This window comes from Panthera leo, chromosome B2, assembly GCF_018350215.1.
Source record: "Panthera leo isolate Ple1 chromosome B2, P.leo_Ple1_pat1.1, whole genome shotgun sequence".
Taxonomy (NCBI): domain Eukaryota; kingdom Metazoa; phylum Chordata; class Mammalia; order Carnivora; family Felidae; genus Panthera; species Panthera leo.
The window spans coordinates 34383452-34407204 of NC_056683.1; the positions used below are offsets into that span (position 1 = coordinate 34383452).

Genomic DNA, 23753 nt, shown 5'->3' on the forward strand with positions numbered 1-23753 from the left:
CATATTAATGGTCTAAAGAGAAAAATCACATGGTCATATCAATAATACAGAAAAAGCATTTGACAAAATACAACATCCACTCATGATAAAAATTCTCAGTGAACTAGAATAGAATGGAAAATTCCTCCACCTAATAAAGGGCATCTACAAAAATCCTACAGCTAACATCATACTTAATGGTGAGAGATTGAATGTTTTCCGTCCGAAGATCAGCAACATGTCAAAAATATCTATTCTCACCACTCTTATTCAACACAGAGTACATATAAGTCTTAGTCAGTACAATAAGCAAGAGAAAGTCATAAAAGCCATTCAGATTAGAAAGAAACACAACTGTCCCTATTTACAGATGACATGATTATCAATGTAGTAAGTCCCAAGGGATCTACAAAAGATTCTTGGAACTAATAAATGAGTTACAGGACACAAGGTGAATAGACAAATCAATTGTATTTCTATATGCAAACAATGAATAATTGGAAACCAAACACGTTTTTAATCGCCACACAGAGTATCTCCAAAATGAAACACTCAGTCTAATTCTAACAGCAAATGGGCAGGATCTGTATGCTGAAAACTCCAAATGCTAATGAAAGAAATCAAGGAAAACAAAAGTAAATGGAGAGACATACTGTGATCATGAACTGGAAACTCAATATAATAAAGACATCAATTATCCCCAAAGTGATCTATGGACTTAATGCAGCAGCTATCAAAATCTCCATAGGGTTTTTTGGTAGGTTAAACAAGCTGATTCTAAAAATTATATAAAATAGCTAAAACAGCTTTGAAAAAGAACAAAATTGGAAGGATCACACTATCCAATTTTAAGACTCATTATAAAGACAGAATAATCAAGACATGGTATTGGTAAAGGGATAGACAAGTAGATCAATGGGACAGAATAGAAAGTCCAGAAATAGACATACAAAAATATGGCTCTTTGATCTTTGACAAAAGTGCAAAAACAATTCATTTAAGGATAGTCTTTAAAAATCATGTTGAAAACACAACAAAAAATAAAGCTTGACCTAAACTTCACACTTTATGTAAAGATTAACTCAAAATGGATCATGGATCTAAATGTAAAACATAAAGCTATAAGTCTTTTAGAAAAAAACATAAAAGAAAATCTTTGTGACCTGGGGATTAGGTGTAAAGTTCTTACATACAGTAGGAAATTCATAATCCATAAAAGGAAAAAAAATGGATAAACTGGACTTATTAAAATTAAAACCTTTTGTCCTGTCAAAGACACTCTCAAGAGAAAAAAAAGATAAGCTACACACTGAGGAAAACTATTTGCAAATTGTATGTATGACAAAAGATTGGTATCTAGAATACATAAAGAAGTCTCAAAAATTAACAATAAGAAAAGAGAATTTTTTTTTTTCAATTAAAAAATGGGCAAAGGACTTGAACAGGCACTTCACCGAAGAGATTATGAGGATGGTGAATACGAACATGAAAAGATGTTCAACCCCATCAGCCATTAGGGAAATACAAATTAAAACCACAATGAGATCTCACTACATACCTCTTTTAATGGCTACAAGAAAAAATACTAAAAACTAGTCCTCATCAAAATTGAGAATTTTGCTCTGTAAATACTCTGAAAAGACAGGCTACAGATTGGGAGAAATTATCTGCAAAACACAAAAGACAAAGGACTAATATCTAGACTATAAATAACTCTTGAACCTCAACAGTGAAAATGCAAACAATCCAATTAGAACATGAGCAAAAGACAAGAGCCATTTCATTAAAATATTTAGGTGAGTAAATTAGCATACGAAAAAATGTTAAACATCATTGGCCATTAGGGAAATGCAAACTGAAACCACAAGAGACCTCACCACATCCCTACTAAAATGGCTAAAATAAAAAGTAGTGACAAATGCTAGTGGGAATGCAGAGCAACTGTATCAGAGATTGCTGGTAGGAACATAAAATGATACAACCATTCTAGGAAATAGCTTGGCAATTACTTAAAACTCTAAACCTGTAACTACCGTACAATCCCATAATTGTGCTCCTGGACGATTATCCCAGAGAAAAGAAGACTATGTTCATTAACCTACACACAAATGTTTCATAGCAGCTATATTTGTAATAGCCAAAAACTTGAAAATGATCCAGATGTACTTTAAGGGTAAATGTTTAAATAAGATGTGGTGCGGGGTGCCTGGGTGGCTCATCAGTTAAGTGTCCAACTTTGGCTCAGGTCATGATCCACAGTTTGCGGGTTCCAGCCCTGCATCAAGCTCTGTGCCTGACAGCTCAGAGCCTGGAGCCTGCTATGGATTCTGTGTCTCCCTCTCTCTCTGTCCCTCCCACCCTCACACTCTGTCTCTGTCTCTGTGTCTCTCTCAAAAATAAATAAACATTAAAAATTTATTTTTTTTATTTAAAAAAAAATTTTTTTTAACGTTTATTTATTTTTGAGACAGAGAGAGACAGAGCATGAACGGGGGAGGGTCAGAGAGAGGGAGAAACAGAATCCGAAACAGGCTATAGGCTGTCAGCACAGAGCCCGATGCGGGGCTCGAACTCACGGACCGCGAGATCGTGACCTGAGCCGAAGTCGGCCACTCAACCGACTGAGCCACCCAGGTGCCCCAAACATTAAAAATTTTTAAATAAACTGTGGTGCATCCATACCATGGAATACTACTCAGCAATAAAAAAAAGGAATAAACTATTGATACATACAACAACCTAGATGAATCTCCAGAGAATTAAGATGGGGGGAGGGGGAAGGCAATCTCAAAGAGTTACATACTATATGACCCTATTTATGTAACTTTCTCAAAGTGACAACATTCTAGAAAAGAACAGTTTAGTGGTTTCCAGGGTTAAGGAGGGGATGGGGGCAAGGGGTAAGTGGGGGTAACTATAGAAGGGAAACATGAGGGACGCCTGGATGGCTCATTTGGTTGAGCATCTGACAATTGATTTTGGCTCCGGGTCATGATCCCAAGGTTGTAGGATCGGGCCTTGTATTGGGCTCTGCACTGAGCTCAGAGCCTGCTTAAGAGTCTTTCACTCTCTCTCTCTCTCTCTCTCTCTCCCTCTCCCTTTGCCCCTCTCCCCCGCTCGCAGTCTCTCTCTCAAAAAATAAAACAAAAACAAAAACAAAACAAAACAACCTTAAAAATAAAGGGCAACATGAGGGATCCTTGTGCTGGTGGAAATAAATAAAAAATACAGACAATATAAAATGAAGGGTGTGGAGGAACTAGAATTCTCATACCTTGCTGGTCGGAATGTAAAATGGCAGGTACAGCCACTCAGGTACATAGATTGACAGTTTCTTATAAAGTTAAACACACACCTACCACATGACCAACCATATCACCTTAGAGAGATGAGAGCTATGTTTACATAAAAACCTGTACCTGGGGTGCCTGGATGGCTCAGTCAGTTAAGCATCAGTTTCTTGATGTCGGCTCAAGTCACGATCTCGGTTCGTGAGATTGAGCTCCTAGTCAGCCTCTGTGCTGACAGCATGGAGCATGCTTGGGATTCTCTGATTCTCTCTCTCCCTCTTTCTCTGCTCCTTCCCCCGCCCCCCACAAAATAAATAAGTAAACATTTTTTAAAAACCACCTGTACCTGAATGTCCATGGCAACTTTATTTTTGACAACCAAAAACTGGAAACAAAATATCTATCAATAAGTAAATAAATAAATAAATAAACAAACCATCCTATGGACTGTTACTCAGTCCAGCCATCCTATGGACTATTACTCAGCAATGAAAAGGAACAAGCTATTGATGCATATTACAGTTTGCATCAATTTCAAAGACATCATGCTGAATTCAAGAAGCCAGCCTTTAAGAGTTATATACTGCATGAATCCATTTACATGATATTCTCAAAAAGGCAAAACTATGGTGATAGAGAACAGATTAGTGGCTGCCAGGGGAGGATGTGACTAAAAGAGGCGGCATAAGAGCATTTGGGGGCTGATGGAACTGTTCTGGATCTTCACTGTGGTGGTAGTTACAGAAATCCATACATGTGTTTAAATTTATAGAACTGAACACCAAAAGGAAAAAAGTCAATTTTATTGCAGGGTAATTAATTATTTAAAAAGGGATCCCTTTGGGGGGCACCTGGGTGGCTCAGTCAGTTAAGCGTCAGACTTCAGCTCAGGTCATGATCTCACGGTTCGTGGGTTCGAACCCTGTGTCAGGCTCTGTGCTGACAGCTCAGAGCCTGGAGCCTGCTTCGGATTCTGTGTCTCCCTCTCTCTCTGCCCCTCCCCTGCTCATGCTCTGTCTCTCAAAAATAAATAAATGTTAAAAAATTTTTTTTTTAATTAAAAGGGATCCCTTTTCTTCAATGATCAGCCTTGTGCCACATTTGGATGTCCGGTACCTACCACTTGCTCCTTTGCTTGGCCTCTTTGTGCTTTGCACAACCTGTATGATCACAGGATTCAATCCCACCTGGCTGGCTCCAGAAAAATAGAGAAATAGTATTTAAACAATACTACGTAGGGAATTGCGTGGTACTCTGAGTAAAGAATGAATACAATCTTTTCACTTTCTCTGTGGATAAATTTGATGTTGGGTTCACTTTCCAGTTGTTTCTTTGGAAACCTGGTAATGGTGGAATGTCAGCTGTGTTCCCAGCTAATGCTGGTTACGGTAAAAATGAGCCCAATTAGTCTACTATACCTGGACCAAGAAGACTGGTCCAGAACAATAAATACCCCATGGGAATCCCTAGCTTTGGGCTTCTTGGAGCACAGTAACTCTTGTAATGGGGCATGCCATTTGTGGGACTCTGGAAGCAACAGATCAGAGAATGACAAGAGATGTTGGTTCTATTTGGGAAATGAGGCTTCTAAAACCCAGATAGCTCCCATACTTATCCTCCACCTTCTTAAGAAAAACTAATGCCCACTGAGGTCTATTGTAGCTGTGTGAACATGAAATAATTAGTCAAGCAAGAAAACAAAACAAAACAAAACAAAACAAAACAAAACAAAACAAAAAAATGACCATTGAATGGGCATTACCAATACTCTGGAAGGTATTTATAGCTCTAAACTGAATCTTTTGGAACCATGCTGGAAGAGTTCGAAATCTGGCTGGTAAGGGAAGAAATGATAATAATGTGAGTGGAACTCACCTATTTTTTTTTTTTTCTATTCACCTAGCAAAGTAAATTGTTTAATCTGGGTAAGCAGACAAGGCCTGATAGGTTGTGGGTGAAAAGGCTTTGTATCTTCCTTACCTTGGGGAACTTGCACAAGGCCAACACTTATACCGGCAAGTAGGTCTCCGAGAAGCCAATCCTTGAATCGGTACAAACACATCCACTCCAGGAAGGGAAAGATCGTTAGCATGCATCTTAGGAACTTGTGCCATGAGCAGCTGCGAGAAAGAACAGAGACTTGATTCGGTTTTCCGAAGAAAAAGCCCACATAGCCAAGAAAAGGCACAGTGCGTCGTTCTTCCCATACAGCAGAGTTTCTTGTCAGGACTGTTGATGTTCTGACAAGCCAGGCTAGATGACTCTTTGTTGTGGGACTGTTCTGTGCACTGCAGGATGTTTAGCAGCATCCTTGGGCCTCTACCCACCAGATGCCAATAGCATGCCCTCCCCAACTCGTGACAAGCAAAAAAAAAAGTCTCTAAACATTGCCAAATGTTCCCTCGGGGACGAAATTGCCTCTGGTTGGGAACCAAATGCCATACATATGACAAGAACTCAGCCTTATAGTCTAGCATACAAAACAGGATGTTTGGAAAGAATTAAACCTAGAAACTTTCTAGTAGAAAAATGGAATGTTTGGGGCGCCTGGGTGGCTCAGTCGGTTAAGCGTCTGACTTCAGCTCAGGTCATGATCTCGCGGTCCGTGAGTTCAAGCCCCGCGTCGGGCTCTGTGCTGACAGCTCAGAGCCTGGAGCCTGTTTCAGATTCTGTGTCTCCCTCTCTCTCTGACCCTCCCCTGTTCATGCTCTGTCTCTCCCTGCCTCAAAAATAAATAAAACGTTAAAAAAAAAAAAAAAATTAAAAAAAAAAAAAGAAAAATGGAATGTTATTGCTTTCTCTTGATAAGCACAGTGTTTTGAGATGTGATATTGATGGAAACTAGGGGCAATTAACATATCCGTGTCATTCCATATGCTTTTTTATTTTTTTTTTGATTTTTATTTTTTTACTGAAAATTAACTCTATTTGGCTTTGATCTGTAGTATGTCAAAATTTATAGAAAATATAGGCAATGGAGGGGCGCCTGGGTGGCTCAGTTGGTTAAGTGTCAGATTTTGATGGAGGTCATGATCTCGTGGTTTGTGAGTTCAAGCCCCGCATCCTGTGTGCCGTCAGTACAGAGCCTGCTTCAGATCCTCTGTCTGCCTTTCTCTCTGCCTATTCCCCCACCTCTCTCTCTCTATCTCTCTCAAAAATAAGTAAATATTAAAGAAGAAGAAGAAGAAGAAGAAGAAAATGTAGTGGATGGAATCCTGTGCTTTAGGAGTTAGCTATGTAAAGAAAAGGCATTAAAATAAAGCTTTATTGGGGCGCCTGGGTGGCTCAGTCGGTTAAGCGGCCGACTTCGGCTCAGGTCATGATCTCACGGTCTGTGGGTTCGAGCCCCGCGTCAGGCTCTGTGCTGACAGCTCAGAGCCTGGAGCCTGTTTCAGATTCTGTGTCTCCCTCTCTCTGACCCTTCCCCATTCATGCTCTGTCTCTCTCTGTCTCAAAAATAAATAAATGTTAAAAAAAAATTAAAAAAATAAATAAATAAAATAAAGCTTTATTATCCTTTAACCTAGTGGACATCAATCAGAAACAATTTTGTCATTCAGGGGTCATTTGGCAATGTCTGGAGACATTTTTTATTGTCAACAACTCAGGGAGGGGGTGCTATTGGTAGGCAGTGAGTAGAGGCCAGGGATGTTGCTAAACATCTTTCAGTGCATAGGACAACCCCCCACAGGAAACAATGTTCTGGTCCAAAATGTTAATGATGCTGAGATTGAGAAAACCCACTTTAACTTTTATTTTACTTATTTATTTTTAGATGTTTATTTATTTATTTTGAGAGAGAGGGAGAGAGTGTGGGGGAGGGGCAGAGAGAAGAAAAAGAGAATCCCAAGTAGGCTCCGCACCATCAGTGTCAAGCCTGATGCAGGGCTCGATCTCAGGAACAATGAAATCATGACCTGGGCTAAAATCAAGAGTCAGACGCTTAACAGACTGAGCCACCAGGAGCCCTTTATTTATTTTTAAAATAAATTGATTAATCTACCTCCCTGGAAATACTTTTTCTAAAGTAGGCTTCACGCTCAGCCCAGAACCCAACACAGGGCTTGAACTCATGACCCTAAGACCCGAGCTGAGCTCAAGAGTCAGATGGTTAACCAACTGAGCCGCTCAGGCACCCCTAATACTTAGATCATCTAAAACAGCAGAATCATTGTGAATCAATCAGTCACTCAGCTAATCAGTCAGCCAGTTTATTTATTTTTGAGAGAGAGAGACAGACAGAGGGTGAGCAGGGAAGGGACACAGAAAGAGGGGGACACAGAATCTGCAGCAGGCTCCAGGCTCTGAGCTGTCAGCACAGAGCCCGACACAGGGCTCTAACTCATGAACCAGGAGATCATGACCTGAGCCGAAGTCAGATGCTTAACCACCTGAGCCACCCAAGCGCCCCAAAACTAATTTAGTTTTAAATTGCTCTTTGCTGCTTATATTTTAGTGTGGGCTGAAAGCAAAATGTATGAAGGTTTTCCATGTGTGCGCTATAGTTGGATAGCTGAGATTTGACTATAGTAACAAATATAACTTTAGTGTATGCAAGGCTAAAATGTGTGCTTAGAAAGAATTTCACATGTTTGATTCCCACAACTATGAGCCTCACTTTCCCTAAGGTAATTAAGACCAAGTAAGTGTAAGTGACTTTTCCAAGGTCGCAGTAGTGTGGGCAGAGCTGGGGCTATAAACCACCGGGTCTTCTGATTTCTACTTCCGTGTTCTGTACACTCTATTACCACCACAATTCCTACTGACAGCTATTGAATTCTGTTTGGGAGCCAGGAACAAGACCATTGGTTTGGAAGGAACATCACATTGCTATTTTTATGAGAGTCCCTGGATGTTAGGCAGGTGCACACAGTGTGCTCTCTCCAATTATAGCCCCCAAAGGGGAGAGCAGAGCATGTCACTGGGACAATTTGTTTCTTCATCCGGTCCAGTCTCTCCTTCTCTCCATATGCCACTTGGCAGAAGACAAGCCACTGTAGGCAGAGTCATCAAAGCTCATTAGCATGGAAAAAAAAAATACAGAGGACCTCGAATGACAAGGCTCTAAAACTGAAAGAAAATCAAGGAAGGAGCTAGAGGAATAGGAATTAAAGCCAGTGGGGGAAACAGTATAAGCATTTCAACATGAACCTGGATTTGACTTAAGGCATCATTAAAGTGAGGAATGTAAGAGTCGTTGTGAAAGCACACTCCCTTGACAACAAAGGGAGTATTTGTGGTTGCTAATAAAAAGGGAGAAAATGAGGAAAGAGATGAGGTTTTCTGTAAAAGAGGTAGAGTTCAAAGATTTTTTTAAAACTAAAAACCCCCACCCATATAGTGTTTTCTATTTGGTAGGTGCCTTACAAATACTCTTTAAATCCTCACGATCCCCTTATCAAGTAGCCGTAAGCATCATCCTCATTTTTACAGATGAGGAAACTGAGGCAAAGTAGGGTTGGAGAGCTTACCTAATGTCACACAGTTGGGAAGCAGCAGAATTGGGATTCAAAACCAGGCAATCTGGCCTCTGAGTCTTGCTCTTAACCACGGAGCTGTGCTACCTTTCACGTTAAAATCCAGAAGTGGATATAACTGTACATTTTAGAAGTAGGGAGTAAGACAAAAGCCCATGGGAGGCAGAATTGATCAGATTTAAGTGTCTAAGGATAGGGCAGGTGGAGGGGAGTTAGGCTGAAATTTCTTTGATTGAAACTTTAAAAAAATTTTTTTATTTAAAAAAATTTTTTTAATGTTTATTTATTTATTGTGTGTGTGTGTGTGTGAGAGAGAGAGAGAGAGAGAGAGAGAGCAAGAGAGCAAGCCAGCTGCACTGTCAGCACAGAGCTCAATGGGGAGCTTGAACTCAAACTCTGAGATCATGACCTGAGCCGAAAGCAAGACCTCAACTGACTGAGCCACCCATGCCTCTTTGGTCATACATTTTTGTGATGAAGTATAAGTCAGGAAAAGACTCTTATTTTGTAGAGACAAAGCCAATGTGCCCCCAAACTCCTTCTTTGACATATGACCTCTGACCCATCAGGAGCAAAGAACATGAGAGTAGTGATGTAGGACTAGGGAGGGTCTCTGAGACTACAACTTGCAAAAGGCAGGATATGGACAAAGGAGAAGGCCTCAATAAGGAAGGTCTACAATTGGGCTGCATGGAGGCCTTTCTTTTTTGTCACCCAACACATGCCGATAGTAGTGATAAATCAAGGGATGAGAGGGACTGAAAATCCCAAGTATGAGTGAGAACAACTTGAATAATTAGGGCTAATACTATGATATAGGTCACAAAGGGTCCTTAACCTGAGGTCTATGGACCCCCAAGGGGTCTATGGATAGAATTTGTAGAGGTTTACGAACTTAGGAAAAATTATATCTTTGTTTTCGTTACCTCCTAACTGAAATTTAGCATTTCCTTCAATTATGAACATTGACAGCAAACCACTATAGTATCAGCAGAACCTGACTTTGTCACTAATAGAAATCACAATATTTTCATATTACACTAAAATTGCTGCAGAGATCATAAAACATCATTTATTTCATCACTACTTTGAAATTATGGCAGTTACTAGATCCACATTATTAAATAACATAATAGTGGTATTTTTTCTATTCTGAGAACTGTATTTCAACTGGTTTCCTTTATAATCCTATGTATTTTATGCATTAAAAAATATTCTGGGGGTGCCTGGGTGGCTCAGTCTGTTGAGCGTTCAACTTTGGCTCAGGTCATGATCTCGCTGTTTGTGAGTTCGAGCCCCGAATCCGACTCTGTGCTGACAGCTCAGAGCCTGGAGCTTGCTTCAGATTCTGTGTCTCTCCATCTCTTGGCCTCTCCCCTGCTCATGTTCTGTGTCTCTCTGTCTCTCAATAATGAATAAACGTTAAAAAAAAAATTCTGGCCAAGATCATTCAGTGGGGGAAAGAACTGTCGTCTCTTCAACAAAGGTGTTGGGAAAACAGAATATCCACATGGAAAGAATGAAGTCGGGCCCTTACTTTATACCATATACAAAATTAACTCAAAATGGAAAACAATCTAAATTTAAGAGCTAAAACTATAAAACTCTTAGAAGAAAAGATAGAGGAAGATCTTCATAATCTTGGATTTCACAATAGTTTCTTAACTATGACACAAAAATCACAGGCAACAAAACCAAAAAAATAGATAAATCAGATTTCATTAAAATTAAAAACTGTTGTGCATTAAAAACTGTGACACTATCAATCCACAGAAAGACAATCCACAAAATGGGAGAAAACATTTGCAAAATATATATCTGATAAGGGTTTAATATCCAAGATATATAGAGAACTACTACAACTCAACAACAAAAAGGCAATCTAATTTTAAAAAGAGCAAAAGAAATAAATAGACATTTCCTCAAAGAAGATATACAAATGACCAATAAGCACATGAAGAGATGCTCAACACATTTAGTTATCAGGAAAATTCAAAAAACAAAACAAAACCCCACAATGAGATACCGCTTCATGTCTAGTAGGATGACTTTATTTTTAAAAAATGGAAAATAACACAAGTTGAAGAGGACACAGAGCGATTGGAACACTTGTACATTGCCAGTGTGAATGTACAACAGTGTACTACTGTGAAAAAGTTTGGTAGTTTCTCAAAAAATTAAACATAGAGTCACCATATGATCCAACAATTCTACTCTCAGGTATACACCTTAAAGAATTGGCAACAAGTTCTCAAACAGATACTCCTATGCCAATATTCACAGCAGCATTATTCACAATAGCCCCAAAGTGGAAACAACCCAAGTGTCCATCAACAGATGAAGAGATAAACAAAATGTGATATATACACACAATGGGATATCATCAGCCATAAAATGAAATGAAGTACTGATCAGGTTACAGCATAGATAAACTTTGAAAACATTATGCTAAGTGAAATAAACCAGACATGAAAGACAAAAATTGTGTGATTACACTTAAATGAAATATCAAGGGGGCCTGTGTGGCTCCGTCTGTTAAGCATCTGACTCTTGATTTCAGCTCAGGTCATGATCTCACAGTTTGTGAGTTTGAGCCCACGTCGGGCTCTGCGCTGACAGTGCAGAGCCTGCTTGGGAGTCTCTCTCTCTCTTTCCCTCTCTCTGCCCCTCCCCTGATGGTGTTCTCTCTCTCGCTGTCCCAAAATAAACTTAAATAAGAAAAGGAAATATCTAGAAGAGGCACAGCGATGGAACATAGAGGAGAGGTTACCAAGGGGTAGGGTGAGGGGGAAATGGGGAATTATTGCTTAATGGGTACAAAGTTTCTGTTTGGGATGATGAAAAAGTTTTGAAAACAGTGGTGATGGTTGCACAACATCATGATTTGTACATTTCAAATGGGTTAAAACGGCCAATTTTACGTGATACGTGTTTTACCACAATTTTTAAAAGTAAAAAAAAAATATTCTGAAAAGATGTTCATAAGCTTTACTAGATTGCTAAAAGACTCGCAGCACAAAAACAGGTTAAGAGCCCCTCAACTTCGGACTTACACAATCACACTGGGTATCAGGGGGGTAAGTCCTATGTTGTACGACTACAAGGACTTGGTGGGCACCACTGGCTATGAGGTTAGAAGGATCCCATTCTGCTACCATTAATTAGTCCATCCCAGTTGCTTCTTGTTAGGAAACTGGTAATAGTGGTTAACCGAACAATGTATTTATTAAATATCATCCCTAGATGCTGTGGGGGGCATCCAAGGTCTTTATGCCCAAGAAATTTATAATCAAGAGGGTGCTACAAGACAAACCACAAACAAGTGACTGAAGAAAAATTGCACAGTAAACTAAGGGTCCTGATGACAGGAGTTCAGAGGAAGAAGACAGAAGTCATCACCAGAGGAATAGAGTTTTGGTGCTGACAGCTTGGAGGCAGTTGAATGACCCCACACACCCACCGGCACTGGATGTGGTGTCTGAAGGTAGTGATGTCAATATCCAAGTTCCCAGAGGAAATGCTCTTCCTTCTGTGGTCTTGTTGAAAGGTCTCCTCATTGTACACATCTCGCTGGACGTCATAGGCAAAAGAATTTTGCTTACGTTTAAAGCCAAAACCCTGGAAGTCTTTCTCTGGTTGCATCATTTCTGGTTGAGTGGAAAGATATAAAAAAAAATTTTTTTTTAATCTAGATTCTCAGTACACTTTTATGGAAATAGAATTTCCATATAATGATATTTTACATTTGCATAACAATGCTGTTTTGCAAAACTTTCTCTTGTACAATTTTATACTCAAAACCACCCTATAAAAAAAATTCAAGGCATATATTAATCTCATTTTCCAAATGGAGAAACACAGAAGGTTAAACAGCCTTGGTTGTCTAATAATTAGAATTGGGGCTAAAGCCCAAGTGTCTTGCTGGGAAGCCTAGTTTTCTTTACATTCAATTATGTTGCTATGTTGTGGGGAAGTGATTAAGAGGTAAAAGTCAGTATCACCTCCAATTTTCACCAAAAATACTAAAGATTAACTGGTCAATACAACATCTTCCCTTTATCCTTTCCTTTTCTTCATAGCACTTGTCAGGACCTGATTCAATGTTTGTCCATTCGTCTAAACCCAAGAGGCAGGACTTTTTTCATGGTTGTGTCCACAGGTGCCAGAATAGTGCCTGATACTTAAGATTGCTATTTCTTAAATGACTGTCAAGTACCCAGTTAGTGGCACCACAGTGTAGCAGAAAAAACACTGCACAGGGTATCAGGAGACTGGGGTTCCAGCCTTGGCTGTTTTTCTAACTAATGGTATTATTGGGCTTAAGTTTCTCAGAAACTGAGTTTCAGTTTCCTTCAGTTTCATGCATAAAATAACATGGTTGGAACACACAGTCTCAAAGGGTCACAGTAAACTTTAAAAATCTATATCATCCTGGGGCACCTGGGTGGCTCAGTGGGTTAAGTATGTGCCTTTGGCTCTTGGGACATGATCTTACAATTCATGAGTTTGAGCCTGGCATTGGGCTCTCTGCTGTCTGTGCAGAGCCAACTTCAGATCCTCTGTCCCCCTCTCTCTCTGCCCCTCCCCCACCCCTTTCTCTCAAAAATAAATAATAAAAACTTAAAAACCAAATCTATATCATCCTGCTCTTTTTTTTCATCCTGCTCTTTTAAGAAAATGAGGAGGGACCCCTGATTGGCTCAGTCAGTTAAGTGTCTGATTCTTGATTTTTGGCTCAGACTATGATCTCATGGTTCATGAGTTCAAGCCCCGTGTCCATCTCTGTGCTGACAGTCTGGAACCTGCTTGGGGTTCTCTATCTCCCTCTCTCTCTGCCCCTCCTGTGCTTGCACTCTCTCCCTCTCTCTCCCTCTCCTTCCCTCTCTCTCCTTCTGTCTCTCTCTTTCAAAAACAAATATTAAAAAAAAAAAAAAAGAAAATGAGAAGGAGGAGTTACTGAGGATAGCTATAGATTCATTTGTGGAAGAAAGTACAGTCTTGTTTAAGTTTTTATTTATTTATTTTGAGAGAGAGAGACAAATCGAGAGAAGAGAGAGAGAGAGAGAGGGAGAATTCCAAGCAGGCTCCCCACTGTCAGTGCAAAACTTGACATGGGGCTTGAACCCATGATCCATGAGATCATGACCTGAGCTGAAATCAACAGTCAGATGCTCAACTGACTGAGTCACACAGGTGCCCCAGTCATTCTTGATCATCTATGTTTTTGAATAATAAAAAAAGCATAAACTCTAAATTGCTTCCCACATAAATATGGAAAAGTGTGTACACACACACACACACACACACACACACACACACACACACACATATCACATAGCTATAAGATACTCCAAATATGTAGATTACCCAAGTAGTTCTTTTATAGGTGAAGCTGAAAACAAGTTTAATGTGTCGGCAATGTTGTTTTCCTTCAGAATGCTCATTTATTATCATCATCATCATCACCAATATTTATAGAGCACTTACTATATACCAAGCATTGCACTCAATTTTTTTCACGAGTTATTTCATGTAATTTCCACAACAATCCTAATATTGCTGTTATCCCCATTTTATAGGTGATAAAACCGAGATTTTTGAAAAGTGAACTGATTGGGCCATAGTCCAATATTGTATTTTTACTTTCAAAGCACTGGGTAGCAGTTGTGTGTTGTATAGCCAGTCCTGTGAATTAAAGATCACAATTCAATAAAGTGAGAATGTGGTTGGGGAATATAAAAGAGGATGGAAGAGGTATTTTACAATGTATCACTTAAGAGAATTAGTAATTTGTAGGAATGCAAGCTGGTGTAGCCACTCTGGAAAACAGTATGGAGGTTCCTCAAAAAACTAAAAATAGAACTACCCTACGACCCGGCAATTGCACTCCTAGGCATTTATCCACGGGATACAGGTGTGCTGTTTCGAAGGGACACATGCACCCTTATGTTTATAGCAGCACTATCAGCAATAGCCCAAGCATGGAAAGAGCCCAAATGTCCATCAATGGATGAATGGATAAAGAAAATGTGGTATATATATACAATGGAGTATTACTTGGCAATCAAAAAGAATGAAATCTTTCCATTTGCAACTACGTGGATGGAACTGGAGGGTATTATGCTAAGTGAAATTAGTCAGAGAAAGACACAAACCATATTAATTCACTCATATGAAGACTTTAAGAGACAAAACAGATAACATAGGGGAAGGGAAACAAAAATAATATAAAAACAGGGAGGGGGACAAAACAGATTCTTAAATATGGAGAACAAACAGAGGGTTACTGGAGGGGTTGTGGGAGGGGGGATGGGCTAAATGGGTAAGGGGCACTAAGGAATCTACTCCTGAAATCATTGTTGCGCTAGATGCTAACTAGTTTGGATGTAAATTTTAAAAAAATTAAAAATTAAAAAACAAGAGAGAATTAGTAATTTGTGTCTTTTACAGAAAGAAACAGAACTGTACGTTAAAATAAGCAATATTTTTCCCTTTCTTTCCCCCACCTGTAGGAATATTCATCCAGTCTTCCTTACTTTTCCCATGTAATATTTTTTTTAATGTTTAGTTTTGAGAAAGAGAAAAAAAAAAGTGGGGGAGGGGACGAAGGGTGGGGACAGAGGATCTGAAGCAGGCTCTTTGCTGACAGTAGAGAGACCAGTGCAGGGCTCGAAGCTACAAACTGTGAGGTCATGACCTGAGATGAAGTCAGACACTTAACCAGCTGAGCCACCCAGGCGCCCCTTCCTATGTAATCTTACAACAAGCTTCCTTTACTGGAATGTATCTGTTCCTGGCAACTGAGAGAGCCCAGTAACCTGCTGAGTATAATGAGATGATGAAAACTGCCATCCTGGGTTGGGTCCAGGGTCTTGAATCCAGCATTTTGTTCCTGAAAATGGCACTAAGGTGGGGTTGGCATGAAGCAGGCAATATATGCCCATCGAGGTACTGGGTGGGGGGTGGGGTGGGGGGACACTGGAGCTGACAGAGGCACCAAAGGCTACTCATTTCCAGCTGGCATGGGTCACGTGGGGCCCAGCATGACCAGATCAGATCTTTTTCTTCCTTTCTTTATTTAAAAAAAAATTTTTTTTTAATTTTTTTTAACGTTTATTTATTTTTGAGACAGAGAGAGACAGAGCATGAATGGGGGAGGGTCAGAGAGAGGGAGACACAGAATCTGAAACAGGCTCCAGGCTCTGAGCTGTCAGCACAGAGCCCGACGCAGGGCTCGAACTCACGGACCGTGAGATCATGACCTGAGCCAAAGTCGGCTGCGTAACCGACTGAGCCACCCAGGCGCCCCTAAAAAAACTTTTTTATGTTTATTTATTTTTGAAGGAGAGAGAGACTGAGCAGAGGGAGGGGCAGAGAGAGGGAGACACCGAATCTGAAGCAGGCTCCAGGCTGTCAGCACAGAGCCCAACTCGGGGCTGGAACTCAGGAACTGTGAGGTCATGACCTGAACCGAAGTCAGAAGCTTAACCGACTGAGTCATCCAGGTACCCACAGATTGGATCTTTTTCAAGAGAAGCCATAATTTTTTATCTCAGATTTTTATCTGACTTGGAAGTGTTGTCCATCACTTTACATATCCCATTGAACAAAACACCTCTGCAGGCCAGAAATCAGCCAATGGACCATCAGGGTGTGGCCTTTGCACCAAGAGCTTTTTCCCCCAAGAATTTCTCTCTCTTTCCACGCTAAAGTGTATACGTTTTCTGTTGTCACACCCTTTGGAGGTATTGTATCCCACTAGTTCACTTACAGAAAGTAAGATTTCATTTTATTGTCTTCAATCTACATCACTGATATTTTGAGAGGTAGCCCCCATCTACCAGACTAAGTTTGGATAGGTCTGTCTGCTTTTATTTTCACAATTTTATAAATTTCTACCATATGTACTCTTGGCCTTCCTTTATTTAAAACATTTTTTTAATGTTCATTTATTTTTGAGAGAGAGAGAGAGAGAGAGAGAGAGAGAGAGAGAACTCGCAGGGGAGGGGCAGAGAGTGAGAGGGAGACACAGAATCTGAAGCAGGCTCTAGGCTGTCAGCATGGAGCCTGATGCAGGGCTTGAACTCACGAACCATGAGATCATGACCTGAGCTGAAGGCGTACACTTAACCGACTGAGCCACCCAGGTGTCTCTCTTGGCCTTCATTTGTGACTTAAGAATTCACCTACTATTTCATCTGTGGTCAATTAATTTAGTATCCCACAAACATTTGCTGAATGCTAGGTGCTCTGGGGATACAAAAGAACAAAGACTCTGTAGTTTAGTAGAATAAAAATCCCAAAATATAGTGCTGTAAGAGTTTAGAAGTGGGAAAGACAGGTATTAACATTTATTGCTGCCCTGCTATTTGGCAGGTTCTTCACACACATCCTCTCAAGAGAGGTAGTATTTTCCTGATACTGATTGTACCCATTTTACTGATGAGTTTAGTTTGAGTTTCTCAGAGTCAAATAGCAGAGCCAGAGCCTGAACTCCATCTTTCTGGCTCCAAAAAATGCTACATCCAAATACCATGTGACCTACAGAGTGGGGTTAATAATTCCAACCTAGGGGGATGAGAAAGGCCTCCTGGGGGAGGGGGGATATGATTTGAGCTCTGCACTGTCTAAACTGGGGGCAGGGAGAAGAACCAGGTATTTCAGGAAGAAAATAAGATAAAATTACAGAGATAATATAAAGCAAGTAATTTAGTAGATGGAGTAAAGTCAGTGTCAAGCCCAAAAAGGTAGGTTGAGGCCTATTCCTGGAGGGCCTAAAATGCTGGGTTGAACCTGGATTTTTTAGCTACTTAGTATTTGAAACAGCATTTTTTCCCAGAATTAGAACAATCTTAATATTTGTATGGAACCACAAAAGACACCAAATAGACAAAGCAATCTTGAATAAGAAAACCAAAACCAGAGGTATAACAATTCCAGGCTTCAAGTTATATTACAAAGTGATAGTAATTAAAACTGTATGGTACCGGCACAAAAACAGATACAAAGGTCAATACACTAGAATAGAAAACCCAGAAATAAACCCCCAATTATATGGTCAATTAATCTTTGACAAAGGAGGAATAAATACACAGTGAGAAAAAGTCTTTTCCACAAATGGTGTCAGGAAAACTGGACAGCAACATGCAAAAGAATGAAACTGGATGCTTTCTTACACCATACACAAAAATAAGCTCAAGGGGTGCCTGGGTGGCTCTCAGTTAAGCATCTGACTCTTGATTTCAATTCAGGTCATGATCTCACAGTTCGTGTGATGGAGCCCCACATAGGGCTCTGTGCTGACAGCGCAGAGGCTGCTTGGGATTCTCTCTCTCTTTCTCTCTCTGACCCTCCCTACTCACACACATGCTCTCTCACTCTCTCTTTCCCTCAAAATAAATAAATAAACATTTTTTTAAAAAAACCCCAAAATGAATTAAAGACCTAAATGCAAGACTTGAAGCTATAAAAATCCTTGAAGAGAACACAGGCAGTAATTTCTCTGACATTGACTGTAGCAACATTTTTCTAGCTATGCCTCCTGAGGGAAAGGAAATAAAAGCAAAAACAATTATTGGGACTACATCAAAATAAAGTTTCTGGACAGTGAAGGAAACAATCAACAAAACTAAAAGGCAACCTACGGAATGGGAGAAGATAGTTACAAATCACATATCTGAAAAAAGATTAGTATCTGAAATATATAAAGAAGGGATACAACTCAATACCCCAAAGATAAGTAATACAATTAAAAATGGTCAGAAAACATGAACAGACATTTCTCCAAAGAAAATATCCAGATGACCAACAGACACATGAAAAGATCTTTGTCATCACTTAATATCAGGGAAATGCAAATCAAAACACAATGAAATATCACTCATACCTGTCAGAATGGCCAAAATCAAAAACATAAGAAATAGCAAATGCTGGCAAGGATGTGGAGAAAAAGGGATGTTGGTGGGAATGCAAACTGGTGCAGCCACTATGGAAACAGTATGGAGGTTCCTTAAAACATTAAAAATAGAACCACTATTGCATTACTGGGCATTTCCCCAAAATACAAAAACACTAATTCAAAGGGATATATGCACCCCTCTGTTTATTGCAGCATTATTTGCAATAGTCAAACTACTGAAGCAGCCCAAGTATCCACCAATAGGTGAATGAGTGAATGAAGATGTGGTGTGTGTGTGTGTGTGTATGCAGCCATGAAATATATATGTGGTGTGTGTGTGTGTGTGTATATATATATATATATATATATATATATATATATTCAGCCATGAAAAATAATTAAATCTTGCCATTTGCAACAACATGGATGGAGCTAGAGAGTATAATGCTAAGCCAAATAAGTCAGTCAGAGAAAGACATATGATCTCACTCATATGTGGAAGTTAGGAAACAAATGAGCAAAGGAAAAAGAGAGAGAGAGAGAAACCAAGAAACAGATTTTTAACTGTAGAGAAAAAAACTGATGGTTACTAGAGGGGAGGGGGTCGTGGGGATGTGTGAAACTGGTGATAGGGATCAAAGAGTACACTTATGACAAAAAAGAAAGTGTTTGAGCAGGACTAGTAATATGCACAGAGAAGTGCTTTTTGGCAAGAAAAGTGTCAGTGGTATGGTCTAGAGCTATACTATCCAGCATGGTAGCCACTGGCTACCTGTGGCTATTTAAATTTAACTTAATTAAAATGAAATGAAATGAAAGCTTCAGTTTTTCAGTTGCACTAGCTACAGTTCAAGTGCTCAGCAACCCCATGGGGCAGAGGCTACCATACTGAATATGAATAGTGCGGGTATAAAACATTTCCATCACCACAGAAAGTTCTATTGGACAGTGCTGGAAATGAAAGAGACTGAGGCAGAAAGTCCAGTTGGAGACCATTATTATTACTGTAGCTTAGGGGGAAAGTAATAAAGTCATCACTCATGGGAGGGACCACAGGGAGGCTGGTTAGGAGGGACAGGAGGAAAGCTGTCTTTAAAGAACTCATCACATGATAAAGATAAAACACATGATTCCTTATTGGTTGTTTTTTTTTTTTCAGTCATCTCTAGACTTTGTGCAGCTCCATTATGTCTTTCTTGATTTCATAGGAACCCTATTGGTTGATTTTCATGCATTAGCAGGACACTTCTGATGATAAGAAGCTCCTATTTACAAGTGGCAGATGCAGTTTGGTGTGGAGAAGGTGGTGCATTTCAGAAAAAAGTTATCAAAGTACACTGATGGGAATGACCTTTCAGCTGAGACACAACGCAAGAGGGGGTCTCTGTTGCTGACTCCTGAGGGCATCAGTGTGACGGGTCTTTGCACATGGTGTGATCAATAACATGCTAAGTTCCACCCATAATCTTGAAGCTAAGTGTCTGCTTAGAAAACAATTCCCTGATGCTTCTTGACATCAGACAAAATATTTAGGTGGGTGGTCTATGGGTCTGAAGTTCCTAGGGTTTCATTTTCTTTTTCTACAAACGTGATTCTGGGCATCTGGCTTCACTACCAACAAATTATTTTCATCTGTGTAGCCCACACTTGGTGCCCACACAAATAGCATCAGCATAATCTGGGAACATGTTAGAAATGCAAATTCTCAGGTCCCACCTAGCAAGACCTAATTAATCAGAAACTCTGCGGATGGGCCAGCAGTTGGTTTAAGAAACCTCCAGGTGATTCTGCTACACAATAAAGTGTGAGGACTGCTGTAAGTATAGCCAATTATTTATTTATCATTTATTTGGTTAGTCTTCCCATGCTCAATTTGGGGGCATTGTTAAAAACAGGCACTTTTACTGTCTCTCTCTCCTTCAAAAATAAATAAGCAAAAAAAAAAAAAAAGTTAAAAAGGGGGCATCTGGGTGGCTCAGTTGATCAAGGGTCCCACTTTGGCTCAGGTCATGATTTCACAGTTCATGAATTCAAGCCCCACATCGGGCTCTGGGCTGACCGCTCAGAGCCTGGAGCCTGCTTCAAGTTCTGTGTCTCCCTCTCTCACTGCCCCTCCCCCACTCATGCTGTCTCTGTCTCTCTCTCCCCCCCCCCCTTTCAAAAACAAATAAACATTTTTAAAAATGTTTTTTTAAAAACAGGCACTTTTGGGATACCTGAGTGGTTCAGTCGGTTGAATGTCCGACTTTCGCTCAGGTTATGATCTCACAGTTCACAAGTTTGGGTCCCACATGGGGCTAGCTGCTGTCAGTACAGAGTCTGCTTTGGATGCTCTGCCCCTCTCTCTGCTCCTGCCCGCTTGCACTCTCTCTGTGTCTCAAAAAATAAATAAACATTAAAAAATAAAAAAGGCACATTTGACCTAGCCCCTGCATCCCCCAAACTACCCCTATCAACCATCTGTTGATTCATTTACATAATATGTTGAAAGTATTTTAAAGGCCAATAATAAAAAACTTAAATGCAACCCAAATTTCTGACTATTAACCTGATTGATAGATGTGAAATCCTGAACCTTAGTTTAGTTGCAAGAATATCTTTCGCCTCATACTGTCATCTTTCCTATATTCTCTATAATCATGGTAAGGTAATATCCACTTCCAAAATTTCAAATAAGCATTTGTAATTTCATCAGAAACAACAGCCCTTTGCCCGTTACTACCTCCATTTTTATAGGGAATGTATTTGGGATATAGCAAAGGCACAAGCGGGGTGCACTGCTTTTAGTATCCTTCAGTTATGCTGTCTGGTGGCTGCGGATGAAGAGCCTTGAGGACTGGGTCGACAGCCATCAAACGCATACACAACTACCTTCGATGCGACCAGTGGGGTGTGTTGGAGAGAAACTCATTGTCAGGGTGAGGATGTTGGAGAAAGCTTCACAGGGGGGCACTGATACATCAATAGGAGTTGAGAGAAAGAGAAGGGAGCCATGGCAGGTGGGAGTGGGGGCGCGGTCCGAAAGAACAAAATGAACAGAGCGGTAAGGTCTGAAAGAAGAAGGCGTGCCTGGGCAGTGGGGCCGCAGGAGGAGACAGACGGTGGTAGCGAGAGGATCAGGCTGCAGCTCAGCTCTGGGGCTTCTGGCAACTCGGACCAAAGAGTTTGAAAGGCTCCGATTGCGAATCGCATGCATCGCCCCCTGTCCTTGCGGTTCGGCGGCCTTTCATCAAGCAGAGAAGATACCTCTGAGAGATAAGCTCTCAGGGATACCGTCATTCATTCATGCCACAAACACTGAGCGCCCGCGACGCGCCGGGCCCTGCCGGCCACTGACGCAGCCCCCGCCCCGGGACTTCGGAGGGCAACCGGGGCTGGTGCCCCGCACCCGGACGCCCGCGCCCGCCTCCACCCTGCAGCCCCCGGCCCCGGGCGGCTCTCGGCCACGGCTCCACCTGGGTCTCCCTGCGGGGACGCGGGGGCGGACGCTGAGGTCCCACGCAGCTGCGGCCTGGCTGGCGGCGCTGTAGACGCGGACGCCGGCCGTTCCCGAGCCGTTGCGGCCGAACCCGAGGGCATTCTGGCGGGCGGGGCACCAGAGAGGGGGGCGAGGAAGGAGAGCAAGGGCAGCTACGGTGCGGAGCCCCGAGCGGGGGCTCCTGGGGCCAGGGAAGCCCTTTAATCTGTGCCACCCAGGCCTCCACTTGCTTTGGGGTTTGACTGCTCTTGATTGGGGGTCCTCTTGATGCCAGCCCTCGTGCCCGGCACGCCGCACACAGTAATTCACTTAAATCACGCGACGACCTTGTCAGGTCGGAAGACACACAAGGAAAACTGAGGCTATAAGGTCACCCAGGTCTCCAACCCTAGCTCTCTGCCATCATTAGCCTGGCTCCTCCCACGGAAGGACACTCTCCAGCCCAAGTCTCTTGCTCTGCTCCCTGCCCTTTAACCTTCTGAAGTTTACTCAGTCCCTGTCACTGTCTCTAACTATGCCTTGTATTCCTGCTTGGCCCCTTTGCAGTTTTAGACTTGACTCGATTACTGTGTTAGTGTGTAACGCATCATTCACTGGACCTATTCCTTTTTGTAAACTGTCACCCCCATAACGGCGGGGAATTTCATCTCGTTCATTAACTGCTGTATTATCCGTGCCTAAACAATGTGGTAGATGCAGTAAGTGCTCAATAAATTTGTGTTGAACGATTGGATGATTGCCCTGCTGTTACTGTAAACTCCATGTAGGCAGCATGTTTGCGGATCCCCATTAATCGGAAGTGCCCCGCACCTAGGAGGCATTCAGTACAGATTTGTTGAAGGAGTGAGTGAATGGATTGCCTCCTGAATCTTTACCCTTTCAGTCACTCTCACCTCACCATCCCAATTTGTTGGATAATTATATGAATTCCGTAGGATTCCATCGTCCATTCATCTCCTTGATTTTCCACTCCCACTTGCCATTTTTTTTTTTTCAGTGACATTTTTGCTCTCATTTCCTCCTTCAGCCTTCATTCTTTCTTGGAAAGCTCCCTAACCTGCAGGTTGTCCTGGGACATTTTCAAGCAGCATGTCCTCCTAGGCAAGAGAATCCAGGCTAAGCCACACAATCCCCCCCAAGAAAGACTTTCCACAAATCATCCACGACTCTGGTTTTTGTTTTTGTTTTCTTTGAGGAGAACTAAGGATCCTGCACCACCTCCTAAGGGAGATCCTGCTCATTATTCATAATTTGTTCAATAAATATTTATGAGGTACCTATTATGTTCTAGGCACTGTGCTAGATGCTGTGACAAGCATAAGCAAAATCTGAGCACTCCAAGGGAAGCATAACACCAAAGAGAATAATCATGGGAAGTGTTGAGAAGTGTCCTGGATTGGATCTAGTTATTTCTAAGAGAGATTGGAACAAACTTTAACAAAGGAATAGGATTGGTAACAGTGGGGGGTAGGTATGGGGTTATAATACCTTGCCCATTTACACTTTATTATCTTGTTCAGCTTTACAAATGACCCTGTTAGGTGGGAATGTAAGGCAGGAATTTTTTTTTTTTTGCAGAAACTGGAACTAGGGTCAAGAAAGGTCAATTGACTTGCCTAATGCAACACTTC

At 41.1% G+C, this 23753-nt stretch overlaps 1 protein-coding gene across 3 annotated transcripts in view; it reads right to left on the reverse strand.

The window, feature by feature from the left end:
- SLC26A8 (solute carrier family 26 member 8) overlaps nt 1-23753 on the reverse strand; it is an 84870-nt gene that overhangs the window by 60448 nt on the left and 669 nt on the right. For 2 of the 3 annotated variants that reach the window (XM_042938559.1, XM_042938558.1), the window contains exons 1-3: nt 22100-22201; nt 12207-12393; nt 5250-5389 (exon numbers count right to left, since the gene is read on the reverse strand). In XM_042938559.1, coding sequence (XP_042794493.1) covers nt 5250-5389; nt 12207-12391 — 325 coding nt within the window. In that variant the 5' untranslated portion in view covers nt 12392-12393; nt 22100-22201. Of the gene's footprint in view, nt 1-5249; nt 5390-12206; nt 12394-22099; nt 22202-23753 lie in introns of those variants that run through there. The other variant, XM_042938557.1, reaches the window with a different exon arrangement.